At 32.7% G+C, this 15,518-nt stretch overlaps 1 protein-coding gene and 2 non-coding genes across 11 annotated transcripts in view; 1 reads left to right on the forward strand and 2 right to left on the reverse strand.

Moving 5' to 3' along the window:
* Positions 1 to 15,518, forward strand: part of LOC123524192 (band 4.1-like protein 1) — a 239,220-nt gene that overhangs the window by 65,027 nt on the left and 158,675 nt on the right. For 8 of the 9 annotated variants that reach the window (XM_053539112.1, XM_053539111.1, XM_053539116.1 and 5 more), the window contains exon 2: positions 7,289 to 7,400. In XM_053539112.1, coding sequence (XP_053395087.1) covers positions 7,289 to 7,400 — 112 coding nt within the window. Of the gene's footprint in view, positions 1 to 5,777; positions 5,801 to 7,288; positions 7,401 to 15,518 lie in introns of those variants that run through there. The other variant, XM_053539113.1, reaches the window with a different exon arrangement.
* Trnac-gca (transfer RNA cysteine (anticodon GCA)) lies at positions 1,164 to 1,235 on the reverse strand. Its single transcript has one exon. It is a non-coding gene; the product is annotated as a tRNA-Cys (tRNA).
* On the reverse strand, positions 2,915 to 2,986 carry Trnac-gca (transfer RNA cysteine (anticodon GCA)). The gene has a single exon. It is a non-coding gene; the product is annotated as a tRNA-Cys (tRNA).

The following is a 15,518-nucleotide window of genomic DNA, read 5'->3' on the forward strand; positions in this document are numbered from 1 at the left end:
CCAAGTTTTAAAAGTGTTTTAAGGTTGGTATTATATTTAATTTCTTTAAATCTTTGGACAATCTGTAGTAAAATTTAGTGAAAGCTTTCTGTAGTTTATAACACCGGGAACTCTGTTGTAATAATTATTTGGTGAAATGGAGATTTCTATAACTTTGAGGATTATAAACACTGATTTACAAATAGTTAGGCCTGTTGACCAAGATAGCCAGTCAAAACCAGAATACCTGAAGAAAATCCCCACATAAAAGCATAAAAACTTGCATTAAGGCTCTCTCTGGGGTCATGGATGACCACATTATATTAATTAGTAATTATTGAGATGCTAATTTAATGGTCAAGAAATACCAGGACTAACTGCATAGCCTGGTCGTGCTTTTCAGAAAGGTGTTATTGTATACACATGTCAAATATTTACTGTTTATACTGCAAATTCATCAAATAAATGTTTTCAATTAAAAATTTTAAATTCTTTTTTTTTTGGCATCTGATAGAGGAAAGTATGATTGATTTATGTAAAATAAAAACAAAAATTGTCCATGAATTGACAATATCCTTGAATCTGCGAAATCTATTGTTGCAATGATAATGTTTATACAAATAAAACCACACTGTAACGTTAGAAGTGATAGTTTAAACTGGACACATTTTGAAACGTCACGATGGCATTCTTGTTTAAGCACGTCGAATTTCCGCGCTTCGTTTACATATGAGATTTATTGCACGGGTTTAAAATGATTAAGAACTAAATGTCATCATCAGTAGTTTGCAATTTTATTTTAGAATGGTTGTGACGGAAAATTTTCATTTATTTGATTTATTTTATTTATATTTTTGCTTGAACTATTTATACAACTATTATGTTATGATTAATGAATTTTGGTGAAAGAAGTCCGGGCACACTTACAATTCAACAGAGAACGGTACGCAATTTGTTGTTCTGTCTCTCCTTTTCCCAGCATTTATATAGGTGTATAATGAAGTTCTATACTTTGTGCTTCTGATTTTGGTTTGTTTTCCGTCTTTCTGAAGCCAAAATACAGAATTGATCATACTAAGTTTATAATCAAATTAAGCTTATTATGTTACGTTTTAAAGTACAATGTATCCCAAGTTTCATTTGTTTTGACTGGTCGGTCTATTTGAAAGAAATAATAAAAGTTAAGGGGACACCCGGGTTCGAACCGGGGACCTCTCGATCTGCAGTCGAATGCTCTACCACTGAGCTATATCCCCTCGTTAACTAATAGTATAATAGCATGTTTATATACTCTATTTAAACCTTATCTTATAGAATAAATGGCATATTGAGTTCATGACAATTGCTTTAGACGCTTTCTCATATAAAATCCAATATATTCTCCATTATAATATTTTGAACTATGGACATTAGAATATGAATTTTAGTTTCTAAACTAGTTTTAAAAGTTGAAAAATCAAGAAAACTGAAATTGAGCCAGGGTTGTCTCGGCAATAAAAACTTTTTTACCATCTTCACAAAACCGTACTCGAACTCGTACTGAACAGAGGTCTAACGAGGTCTAACGCTTTATGATAAAGACAGTTTACCTTTAGCACCCCGTGATAAATGCTTTTCACTTTTTAATCAAAAAGAAAAAAGAGTATAAACAGCTATTTAAAGTAACAAAGTTCCAAAACATTCTTAACAATTATAGCAGTTATTTCCTGATATGTTAAAAGTTTCTTTTTTCTTTGTAATAGTTCGATCTGGAACTCCATCACTGAGAAACAATAAAATTTTACATCAGATTGCAGTAGCTACGGGCACTTTTTCCGAAATTATGGACAACAAAAAACAATCTACTGATATAAAGCTTTCAAGACCATAAGCTGGGAGAGAGCCAAAGCAAATCTCAAAGTTGGGGTCGTCTCTCATCCCATGCTCCCCGCTCTGCTTTTACAACTTCGCAACTATTATCCGTGCATTAACGGCCAGATGCCACGTTTAAACACTGTGTTATCAAACAATGATGTTTTTGCCCTCATTAAAATTGAAATATTATCAGGCACATTATCTAGAGTTACTTGTTATTATACAGTTAAATGACATTAAATAAACAACTGCCATAATTATATTCAGCTGTTCTATTTGTATCATCTACCTGTCACATTTAGCAAAGCAAGGATCCGAGTAGTTTGCAATTTTATGTTACACTGGCCTTGACGGAGAATTTTCATGTTGTTTCTTTATTTGTTTAAACTTTGTGTAGAATTAATGTTACGATACATTTCAAGATTCAAGATTCAAGATATTTTATTAAAGCTAAAACATACAATATGTTCATTGCCGAACACGGAATATAACAGTGTAATACGACGGTACAAAACAAAGTTTCAAAGAGTTAATATATGAGAAAAAAAATACTATGAAGATAGTCGTAAAATGAAATAACACTAATATTTTTGGTAAAGGTCTGCTTTATTCTATATACAGGTATCGTAGGTATAACAGTACCTTGTTGTAGGACACTCGCATATTCTATTTTATTAAGAAAATAATGTAAGTATAATAATAATAATAAAGACTTTTAATGTGGGTAAGCATGCTTTTTGCTGATGTTTACAATCAAATGAATGATATAGAAGTCCGGAAATAAACCCATAATATGCCATTGGATTTTAACATATAGCGGTACGGAATTTATTGTTCTTCATATTTCCTTGTGAAATACCAGCGGTATTTTTACGGAATTTATATAGGTGTATAATGGACTTCTATGCTGTCTGTTTCTGCATTTCAGTTTGCATTCCGTCTTGATGAAGCCAAAACACAAAATTTATCATACTTAATTTATAATCAAATTAAGCTTTTGATGTTACGTTTTAAGGTACAATGTACCCAAGTTTCATTTGTTTTGACAGGTCGGTCTATTTAAAAGAAATAACAAAATTTAAGGGGACACCCGGGTTCGAACCGGGGACCTCTCGATCTGCAGTCGAATGCTCTACCACTGAGCTATATCCCCTCGTTATTTACTAGTTTAAAACAAGTTCACCTACTCTATTTAAGCCTTATCTTATAGAATAAACTGTCATATTGAGTTCATATAGAATAAATGGTATCTAAAAGCTGTCATGTTGAGTGCATGACATTTGTTTTAGATGTTATCTCAAAATCCAATATATTCTCCATTATACCATTTTGAATTACGAACATTAGAACATGATTTTTTTGTTTCTAAAGCAGTTTTAAAAATTGCAAAATCAAGAAAAAAACATGTACATGTCGAGCCCGGGTTGCCTCTGCAATAAAAACTTTTCTACCATCTTGGCAAACACCACGAAGGAATTCGAACTGGACGAAAATTTATAGAAAAGTCTAAAGCTTTATGGTTAAGACAGTTTACCTTCTCTGTACCCCATTACAAACGCTTTTCACTTTCGAATGAAAAAAAAAAATAGTATAAACCATTATCCAAATAATTATGTGTTTCTATAACCTATAATTTGTCAGTAACTATTCAATTTCAAAGTCTTCTTAAGAAATATAACAATAATTCCTTGATATCTTAAACGGTTGTTGTACCGTCTGGAGGTCAGTCCCTATAAAACAATAAATTTTTACATCAGACTGCAGTAACAAGGGGCACTTTTTCCGAAATTATTGGACAGCGAAAAACAATCCGCAAATATAAAGATTTCGTGGCCATAAGCTGGGAGGGAGCCAAAGCATGTGTTATCCCAAATCTTAAACTTTTGGGGAGTCCCCATGCTCCCGGCTCTGCTTTTACACCTTTGCAACTGTTCTCCGTGATAGAGCATGAGCGGCCAGATGCTGCTGCACATCAAGCAGCCTCAGGCCTATCAAAGCTCATAGAGGGCAGTTGTGTTCATACCCAACGCAGGTTTGATATAACTTACGAGAAAGAGACAAAAATGACGTAAGACCAATTATATAGTTCATTTAACTCATAATGCTGCTTTTGTAAACATTAAACAGCTGTTACTTGTGACACATATTGCCTCTAAATAAAGAAAAAAATACTTACATTTGTTTACAGTTTTTAATGTTTACAAATAGATATGATTTATTTGGAATAACTGATGCACAATAGAATTTTACAAATAGATATAATTTATTTGGAATAACTGATGCACAATAGAATCTGACCTGATCTTTTGCTTATATTTGAAGTAAATGCCATAAAATACTATAGTTTGGCAAACCGTGTGGTTTATACCTAACGTTTTAACCACTGTGTTGTCAAACAATGATGTTTTTACCCTCATTAAAATTGAAATATTATCAGGTACATAATCTAGAGTTACTTGTTATTACACTGTTAAATGACATGAAATAAACAACTGCCATAGATTCAGCTGTTCTATTTGTAACATCTATATGTCGCATTTAACAAAGGCGGGAATGGCTTATCAGTCCGCAGTGAAATACGAAATATTTCTTGATATTTGTTAAGTCTCTACTTTTACTAGCATGCCAACATACGTGTGCTTAATGAATTTTGCATATTTTGTATGTGAATTCATTCTAAAAATACCTAGCAAAACTATAATTTCTTCGGTTATTTATTACAAATACCACAGACAATGATATTGATGATTTATCAATATGTTATGGGACGTATCATTGTGAATAAAGAGACGATTCAACAGAAATCACACCTTGGGGGCTTATCAGCACTTATCATCAAACCAAGTCTGCTTTTTGTTTGCATTACTGCATTTTTGCAACCAGCAGATCTTATTATAGATTTTATAAGTCGGCACATCTATGTCTATTAGCATAAGCGATATTGATAAATATTTTTACAATGTAGTTTATAAGCTAGCCAGGTGTTGCTTTCATTAACAGGAAAAAAAAAACATTCTGATTTAGGTGAAAATGAATGCGCTTTTGTTATCATGGCATCATTGATTTACAGACTATTACCCGCTTTTCAAGAAACAAAGAAAATAATCAGTTACCTTCTCTGAGAAATTGTAGTAATAAAGATAAAACATTACTGAATATGCCCTACAACATATGTTGTTTTAATGTTGGAAAACAAAGGATGCTGGTGATAAATACATACATACATACATACATACATACATTGTGATGTTCATGTCGATGTGCATAATCATTGTTTGTATTACTTGGATTTGTCATCTAATGTAATCAAAGTACATTTTCAGCACGCTTACTGTAGAACTTGTCTTAAAGTTTTATAAGCATAAATACCATTTCAAAGTAAAAAAAAAATGACTTTGTTTACTAGTCATCATTAAGACAAGAGAGGGACATTCTGATTCCTTTTCTTAAGGGATATTCGATATGTTTAATAAACTTTGAACAAGGAATAGGTTAACAAACTAACCATTTGTTAAGGTATTGCATCCATTTGAGCATCACACTGTGCAGCCGGTCTTGTCTGGTGGTTTGAGAACTCCTAGAATGAAAGACCTTCACGACAGCATAGCTTGAATGCGCTCTCTCTCTCTCTCTCTCTCTCTCTCTCTCTCTCTATGAACACAGTAAATACGTATCTAGTCACCTGTTGCCATTCTTCTGAAAATATGTAATCTCTTTGTAATTGTTTTCTCCTGATATAATTCTACGCCCAGACCTTATTCTATTGTAGTAATTTTCTTCCCTGATTTGTGTTGGAAATTTAGATTACTATCGATTGCGTGTGAAATTAGAACTTTGGTTATACGTATTTTTATAGGTTATATTGTGAATATGTGTTAAATAAGTTCAATATGAAATGGATAGATTATATGTGGTTATTTTATATGTGACTTGTGAAGCTTATATTTTCCCAAGATACGATGAAACGGTATGTAAATAGATTGTTTTCATAAGTTTTCGTTTGTATGCAAGCGGAATTTGTAAAATATACTATATTGGTATTTTTGGCTTATATTGGTAAATTCGGCTTTTTTGACAATAATGTTATATCAATTTGTTCGGTACATGTTCAAGGTAGAAGTAAGATATAATTCAATCTTTTGATTTTCTAATTAACATCAAAAGTATTAAAATACATTTGAAAAATAATGACGTTATGTGATCCTTTGGCTTGACTTGCGTCTGTACATCAGAGATAATGAAAACTGCAAGCTCCCACTCTCTCAAGCATCTGAGCATAACAGTATGTGTGTTAAAGACCCACAACAACCTAGCGACCTACTTTTTGCGTCACATGAACTATATGTAAAACATCCCAATAACACAATTATAATACAACTGTATTACAATACGGAAGAATTAAAGCAAGGCACTTCCTGACCTAATATATTTTTACATTTCTTTCTGCTAATTCTTTTCTTGCATATTATAAGTTAAAAAGTCGAAATGAATACCTGTCTCTGTAGAAACAAAACATGGTTTAAACGCAACTAGATAAGTAACTTTTTAGCCTATTGCAAAGTTAATTCAATAAAATGTTTAGGTAGTAAATAGCCAGCTCTTTGTCTCTTAAATGTCACTATAACTATAACCGCCAAAACAAAATAGATACTGCATTTCCCAATTTTTCATCAAAGATTATATAAAATCACCATCGTTGCAACATAACAGAATTCAGTTATTATAAGGTAGGCTTTTAAACTCATTTAATTATTCTAATTTATCAATATTCTACAATTTGTTTATCGTATACAAAAAAAAATCTTTAGAAAAAAGTTATTAAAAAGAAAGTTACAGCAGGTATATTTACAAGATAATACCAAGAAGGCGCTCTGAACTAGGATGTCAAGCTACATGTATATAAATTTCACCTCCCAATAGCGGTTACCTCCCCAAATGCTACACTATTTTAAGGAGAGACCGCTGCATAGTAGATGGATGTAAACTATGTTTTGATGCAGTAACTTGAAGTCATTTACCACTTAACATCAAGTACAAGTTAGCCTTCTAATGAAAAAACTTAAGTGGAAAAGGGTCACTCCAGAGTGTCAGACTTCCATAATACTGTTTTCTTGTCATGGCATGACAATGCTGTGTAGTCCACACACAATACGGCGTATGTTCTCCGTGACTATTTGATAAACGACATTGTGTCTGAAATCATTAGTCCTCCACCTCTCATTCCTGTGGGGAAGTTGGCAGTTACTTGCGGAGAACAGGTTTGTACTGGTACAGAATCCAGGAACACTGGTTAGGTTAACTACCCGCCGTTACATGACTGAAATCCTGTTGAAAAACGACGTTAAACCCAAAACAAACAAACAAACAAACAAATCCACACACAATACAAAATTGCTGTTATCATTGGATTAATGTTTTGAAACATGTAGGCCTAATGTTGGTTTTATGATTTCAGTTTTGAGATAGGTGCGGCACCACGAGCTGATGAAGAAGATGTAAGTTACATAGACTGGGACGAAGATATAACTGATGACGTCAGTACAGCAGAGCATTCGGCTATTTCTCAGGTAAGAAAAGTGTCCAGTCGTAGATTTGAGGTTATAACACACTAAATAGATGTTGTTCTTTATTCTATATAAAATTGACCTATTTCCAATGACCGCAGCACACATCAGGACCCATTTTAAATGTCTGTAACTTACATTTTCTTGAAGAATATTGTCAGTGCTAACTAAAAATCAAAAGAAACGGGGGTCATGTTTGATGCAAGAAAAATAATTTCAGTCAAACACACAAACTGCAAAATCAGCTAAAAAATGCGACTCCAAATTATACTGGTGGTGTATGATCTAAGTTTCCATGAAAAATTTTGTCATGTTGTTAATTCATTATGAAAAATGCTACCTACATGTCAAGCATAGATCTGTCATGTGATTTTAGCAAAATAATTGCAAAGAAAATAAGGATAATAGCTCTGTAGAGCTAAAAAACTGAGGACTATTTGTATCCGCCATTATGCGACTACCATTTCTTTTTCGCGCCATTTTTCTATTTAGTTTCTGTATGCCTTGATGCAGAAGAAGACTGTATCAGTTGTTTATATCCAATTTTACTGGTTAATGGTAAAATAATTTAAAAAAGACTTCAGTCTGTATTTATCTAGTGCTGGTGGGTGAAGATTCTGTATATCCAAAGTTTGAAGAATTTAAATACCATGCAGGTATCCAAATCAAACCACTTCCCCATTACAAACTAGCCTGACGTGAAACATAAGTTAAGGGTATCTATTAACAGCGTGTTGGCAGGTGATCTTTGGCTATCTCATCCGCTTCGCAACCGAGACCTTACAAAAACTAAGATTTATATGTATTGCTTAGTTCCTATATTTTCAGGTTCATTTTGTTCCATATCCATAAAATGATAAAATTCAGGTTTTTGATAAATCGTCAAAGTTTATTTTCGTAATAACAGCTTTCTGGGTACAAATCTGTTCCGCTTTTTTTCGGTAATAAACGTCTCCTATATCATATACTTTCCATGAGAGAAGCGTTCTGTATTAGTTGAATAAGGGCTAGCATTAGCTTACCCTTGCTACCTCTTAAACTAGGAAGATGTCTGTTTACGTTTCCAAGAAGTATTTTCCTTGAGATAATGCGAGCTTATGCCAAGGGGGGCAATCTTTAAACGACAATAAGAGATATGCTGTGCTGTTAATTTCCCTTATATTAAATTCGCTGTTTAGTTGTACACCTTTATTTTTTGTGGCAGGGACAAGGGGAGCATTTAGGTTTACCTTTGATCGTACGTATGTCTGTCCGTCCGTCTATCCGTCAGGTTATGCACCTGGATTTCGGTTTTGAAGTTCACTTCGCCAGGCCAGAAGTTATGACCCTTGTCTTCGTAAAAATATGCGTAAAAGGGTCTAAAATTTGTGTCGCAACAGTCTCAGGAAGAATAAGACCTAAAGTCATGAAATATTAGTGGATTGTTATATAGCATGTGAAGCTCTATTTGGGATTTCACTCAGCCAAAGCAGATTATATTCACTGATAAAGTAAAAAAAATACGCATCTAATTTATTCATTTTTATCTTTTTCGTGATTTCTGAGGAATTTGTTTTCGATGGAACCTCGTTATAGATAACGATAATGCACTAAACAAACAAAATTCATGACTGTATCCATTTACTTCTAAAAATAATAAAAAACATATTTACCTTACTTAATATGGAGTTGCAATGTGATATATGCATTTTGTATCGACGCGACTGAAAACTTGTGCAATGACACATGCAAATAGATCATATGTTATTTCAAAATATATTTAATATTCAAGGTAAATACTGGCCTGCTGCGATTATCAAATTAACAGTGTCATTTTACCTTATTAATGTAAATGCACACAGTAAATTAACAATAAAGCTATTACGCGTAAAACAACGTATGCACTTAAATTGTGACTTAATGTTAATTTGAAGCATCAACAACACGATGGGTGGTATATTTTGCATTTATTTACTTTAAATATTTATGTTTGCTTAATTGCATAATGCGACGCATCTAAACAAGTTATTAAATGTAAAACAAATGAGCTGGGAACGTCATTATATGTATTTCAATGTTTTTCGTTATATACAGTTGTACATTTGTAATATTTGTTATATCTGAATATGACATTTTTTCATTACAACAGAAGCGTCTTAGGTGTTTTTCACCATATATAGGGTAAAATGGGGTAACTGGGACAATGGGGAAACTGGGACACTTTACACTTTTCAGTAAATTGGGGTAAATATTGGTTACGTTCCCTAAATCAGATCATATGTTGAAAAAGGACATTCAGTGTTAAAGCCTAATATGACAAAACTTTTCTGCCGATGGATTGGAAAATATTTTAAGAATCGATTTTTTTAGACTTATGTTGAGAGTATTACTAATTAAATAAAAATAAGAAAACATAAAATTACACACTGTAAATAATTATGCCTATTTTTTCAGATGGTGCATTAAAATATTCTCGTTATGTTCCTGTCTAGTGAAACGCACAGTAGAAATAGTCGTCTGACTTTATAGATGTATTTGCTTATATGTTGTCGGTATATCAATAAAATCTTAAAGATATTTAATTTCGGTACCATAACGGCTTGATCATAAATGTGACGTCAATTTTGACGCAAGAAGCTGGTTCTCGTATACACAAAATATCGCATTTAACTTGTTTGAAATACTGAAGCGTATTATGTATCATTGCAAATCAAGGACATGGCATTATTTTTTTTAAATTCTATAAAAAAAAGTATAATGATTTTGTTTTATTGACTTTCATTTTGAATAATAAAGTGGCCTGTCATGAACCGTTGCATTGACGTCAGACAACGACGTTATAAAACAGGTGCTTGTTAGTGAAATATGGCATGTCCAAAATATTTATAATATTATGTGTTGATACCTTCAGTTATGGGTAGAGTTGCAAAACTGTAGGTATCACATTACTATTTCATACAATGGGATTTGTTTTTGAGAAATTACAACATACTTTATTTTTGAACGTTCCTTTTCAAAAGTGTCCCACTTACCCTAATGTATTGGGGCAAGTTGGACACTGTCGTTAAGAACAAAGTTCTCCATGATTTTATTTTTGAACGAACTGGATGCTGGAAGAAAATGGGGATATGCTCCAATGGACAGTACATAAAATGTTGTACATAACTGGACATAACCACTATAAATTGTTAACTTTTAATCTTTTTCCACAAATGAAATGAAAATAGGAAAGAAAGTCTAGTAATGACGAAACTCTGATATTTTGTAAGTATACCACTAGTTCACAGGCGTGGTCATAAGTATATCATATATTAGCTTAACTCTGGTGCAACTACTGAATTTTCTACCCGATACCAAGTTTACATGATCTAAGTCACTGTTTATTCACATACGTTTATTTAAAGGGAGATCGTTCCGTGAACCCCTCCCACTCATTCCGCGTAAAATCTGGTGAGTTTAGAATTTTTGATAGTCTAATAGGCTAATACTGATATTTCTTTCATGTTTAAAGAAACTGTCGGCAAATCTTATATTAATAAGTAGTATTTATACTAGGTGAAGCGCAGGAACCAACTGACAGTCAAGCCAACATAGTAGTTCTTTTAGTTAATTACTCCTTTAAAAGATGACGTTGTGTCAAATATTCAGGCTAAAGCAAACACCAAATATTGGCCAGACAACACATTTTAGGTACAGTTGCCAATAGTTTCCGAGAGCGTATGCCCATGTGTCCGTCTAGATCTCCTTAACCCTGCCTTCTTTCCCCTCACATTTCATCCCTCCTCCCCGCGTCTTCTTGTATGCAAAAAGTTAGTTAATGTCCTTATTTCTTTGTGAAAAAAGACACACATTTTAATTGTCCCGTTAATATTTGATAAAATCTATGTTTTAAGACTGTTTAAAATTTTGATCAGTTTCAAGTGTAAAAATCACATATATAAGTACATAATGGATTATGTCAAGTTTATGTTTAATTCATACATAGTTATTTACACTTATAACATTTTTCTATTTTAAACGATTTATATAATAAGCATATATTGAAACAAATAATGACATAATTTAGGCAAAACTTGGACATATTGATTTCTTTATGCATCCTTGTTTTACAAAACAGTCATAAATTGTAATTAATACGGAGCTATATTTTCAGTTTAGAATTCGTTTTTGATCTGTGGACATGAATGGTTTCATTTGTCATAAATGCGACTGTAATATACATAAATTCTAATAAAACTAAAATGTCCCAAGTTACCCCAACTGGGTGGGGTAACTTGGGACACTTGACCAATGTTTAATTAATTTATAGTTAATCACAGGTTATCAGGTATTTGTAAAAGTTTATATTCGTCATATATTATATAGGTTGCGCATACTGAAATATCAATAAATCAAGTATATATTTTGTCTTTCTAAAATATTACTCAACAGTGATTCTTTAAGTGTCCCAGTTACCCCATTTTACCCTACTTTGCACACTTTCATGTATCATTAAGTTCGAACGAAGCCTACTGTTTCTAATCCCTTGCCCGTTAGTCCGTCTGTCTGTTCGCTAAATAGTGCGACGTCCGTGCGCTAATTCTAAACGCTGATATAATGAGGAATTTAAATTCAAGTTGACGTAATCAACAAGGAACATAGGCAGATTAAGCACGTCATTCTAATTTGTTGTTACGTCATAACATTCGATTGCTATAACAAGAATGGCTCATTTGAAAGTAAAAAGATACAAAACACTTGTTTTTCATATGGAACATGGATAGAAGGCAATGTATAGAATACGCACATAGCTATATTTTCGCCATTTTCTGCTCGTTCGTTTGTGTAGATGTCCTTCCAGAATTCGTTAATATCTTTAAAAGGACATTGAAAAATACAAGATACAATACCATGACCAGTGATATAAATGTGAAATAAAAGAACATTACTATATTTGTCCAGTTGTATGTTTGCTCGTCCGTCAGTCTGTATCTCTGTCAGTAGTTTTTTAACTTTCCAAATACGGAAACCTAGTACATATAAGGCAAAATAGAAAACTTGTTACTTTTATTTGTTATAAAAAGCCGACAGACAGTTTTCTTTAATTTGCCGCTACATATAAATTGCGGGTGCTCTGTAATAGTCTTGTTTATACAAGTTTTAACATATTTTTAGAGAACTTTATTTTCTCAAAAAATGTCAACGCGTCGTTTTAAGTGATATTTATTTTTGCCACACGTCGATTAATAAAATAATCGTGACAAATGTATTTTCTTCAGATTTCGGAAACCGTTTTGTATATTGTTGGGCAATCCAGTTGTGATTTGTCCTACTTAACCCAATCACCAATCTGAAACCACCGGTGAAATACGATAAGACGGTGTGAATCATCTTCTGTTATTGTTCATATTGAATAGTATATTTTGCTTCCTGTCAGCTTCTGTTCATAAAATGTGTTATCTTTATAATATGATATGTCATTTGATTTATCGGAGTACGAAAGTCAAATGTAAAAATAATATATCAATATTGAAATGATTTCAAACTGGTATATGCAACATGTCAAAATTTTATTTTTGAAAAAATGTTAGCGATTGTTTTTTTTCCATGTTCATCAACAGTCAAAATCTAGATTTGAGTTTTTAAAATTGCATTAGTGTATAAACCTGTGTTATTGGTTTGGCTTAATGTTAATGGTCTAAAATTTAAGCAAGTATCGCAAGATTGACTGAAACAAGTGGATTGCTGAAGAGATAGTGCGAGTTATTAGAGGTAATTGATATATCAATTGAATTATTAAAAATGGTATGAGTGATTCCGGTCTGTCTGCAATCTGTACATTGATTATGTGACTTATTATAAAGAAGGGTGTGTATAATTGCAACGTTTCATTTGTTAATATCGTTAGCTCAGGCTAATAAAATACTCAAACTTTCCTCAACGTGAAGCGAGGCATGCGCGCACCGAGATAAATTTTTGATTCCTAATGGAACATAATCTATTCATTTTGTTTACGATTACGAACTCATAAATTATGATTCCTGTTGTGTCATCGTAATGAAACATTCCTTGTATTTAGATATTTTACTTGTTTTGAGAAAGAAATGCCAAGAAATACTTTTATGTAATTTTTATTGGACTTTTGAATATCTTTTCAAATGTGTACATTGTCATGTGACCACTACTAAAATAAGCACGCCAACCTGAACATCTAGTAGTCACCTTTTTTTAACTATACCGTACACAACACTTTTGTCGGCTACGGTACCAAAGACGGTATAAGGAAACGATCGCATAACAATTTGCAAACAGCTTGGTTAGTAAATAAATACACCGGTTAGTTTACAGAAAGAATGTGAACTTTAGTACCTATGTACCTTTTTATATCCGCACGGTAACGAATATATTGAGCATACACTTCTGTTGATGATCAGTTGCGATTTCTATACATTCAGCAGTATAGGTATTTAGCGCTGTTTACCACACAAGCCGCTGAGAAATAATTATGATGTTTTATAAGTATATTGTCCTTGATGGAATCTTCTCTTTGTGGTTTTACTTTAACTGTCTAGAAATATTCCAGTTAATCATATTTAGAATCAGTGTGCACCGCAATGGATACAGACACTTGCGTTCTGCAAGGCCTGTCATATCATGTCAAACATTTCTTGCATTATTTTAGATTGATATGTATTCTGATAGTAAATCGGAGGCATTATTCTCTTACAAAACACGAACCTCTTTACATGCATACAGGACAAAAAACAGTATTGTTCTACTGCTTACATTTGAAATGTTTGCTGTAGTCAGTCACAATTGTCCTTTTTGAGTAGATGGACGCATCTAAACAAATCAATTATTATGATGATTGGAATATCCTGAGGTCTTTTTTTGGGGTCAATTTCATTTCTTACATCTTCTTATTTTGTTATCTACGGTTATAACAATCGACATATCAGTTCATATTAACTTGAAGCAGACAAAAAAGGCAAAAAAAACAAAGTTTTCCATCAAAATAAGAAAGTGATACAAAATAATAAGTTAAATATTCGCAAAGCCATGTTTTCTCGATTTTAACAAATTTGTGTACATGTAGGCCTAGTGGTTGCATAGCTGGTCTATTTTCTCAATTCGGCAGGGTTTCCATGCTCTCTCTATTCAAATACCATTTGTTTTGCATAATATATGTATATACGCGCCTGTTGTTTGTGTTTCATATACTGAGAAAGAAACATAGTTATTTCATTTTACGAAAGGGATAACACTTCAGCCTCAAACAATAGTATGTAGTGCAGAAGTAATATAGTATGAATTCTAAAACTGGAAAATAATACAGACACCCTCGATTATTTTAGGACATTATGACAAGTGCACTTTTTCATATATTTTCGCATATAGCAAACGGCGTAAGTACATGACAGGTTAACGGGATACCAGTATATCTTCTTACTCGTTAGACTCTATAGATATAGCAGAAATAACGTATCATATTTTCACCAATCAATAAGTCGTAATAACTGATATTGAGACATAAACTTCAGGAAGATACGCCAGAATGCACCGATACCTGCCGATACCTGCTTCTAATAGACAAAATATGCATCGTTTGATATAGTTTTTTTGTTTATGTTGGGTTTAACGTCGCACAGACATATGGCGGCTTTCCAGCTTTTATGGTGGATGAAGATCCCAGGTGCCCCTCCGTGCATTATTTTTGATATAGTAAAATGTCATTTAAAGGTAATTATGTACGATATTCATTTTGACTGATTCTATTCAAACTTCACATAATACCGACGAAAGAAATAGAGTACATTTGTTTGGGAATTTTAAAAATATAGGCTGTGCCGATGTGCCCATATGATGGAGATCGCCGAATCTGAATCACTTGTCCTTTGTTAAACTGGCATCTGTCGTTAGAGTCCTTTACAATTAATATTTCTGCCATTAAATCCTCTCAAATAGCACTTTCTGAAAAAAAATACAGTATCTCTTATCTCTGGCTCTAAGAGATGAGCCTAGAGAGAACTCTGGCTCTAAGAGATGAGCCTAGAGAGAAACGGGTTTTCTTAGAAATTATAAATGTCATTATTGTACCTCACATAAATGTCCAATGCAAATTTCCCATTAGTTTAACTTGAATAATATATCATATTCCCCAGT

This window comes from Mercenaria mercenaria, chromosome 3 (genome assembly GCF_021730395.1).
Source record: "Mercenaria mercenaria strain notata chromosome 3, MADL_Memer_1, whole genome shotgun sequence".
NCBI lineage: Eukaryota > Metazoa > Mollusca > Bivalvia > Venerida > Veneridae > Mercenaria > Mercenaria mercenaria.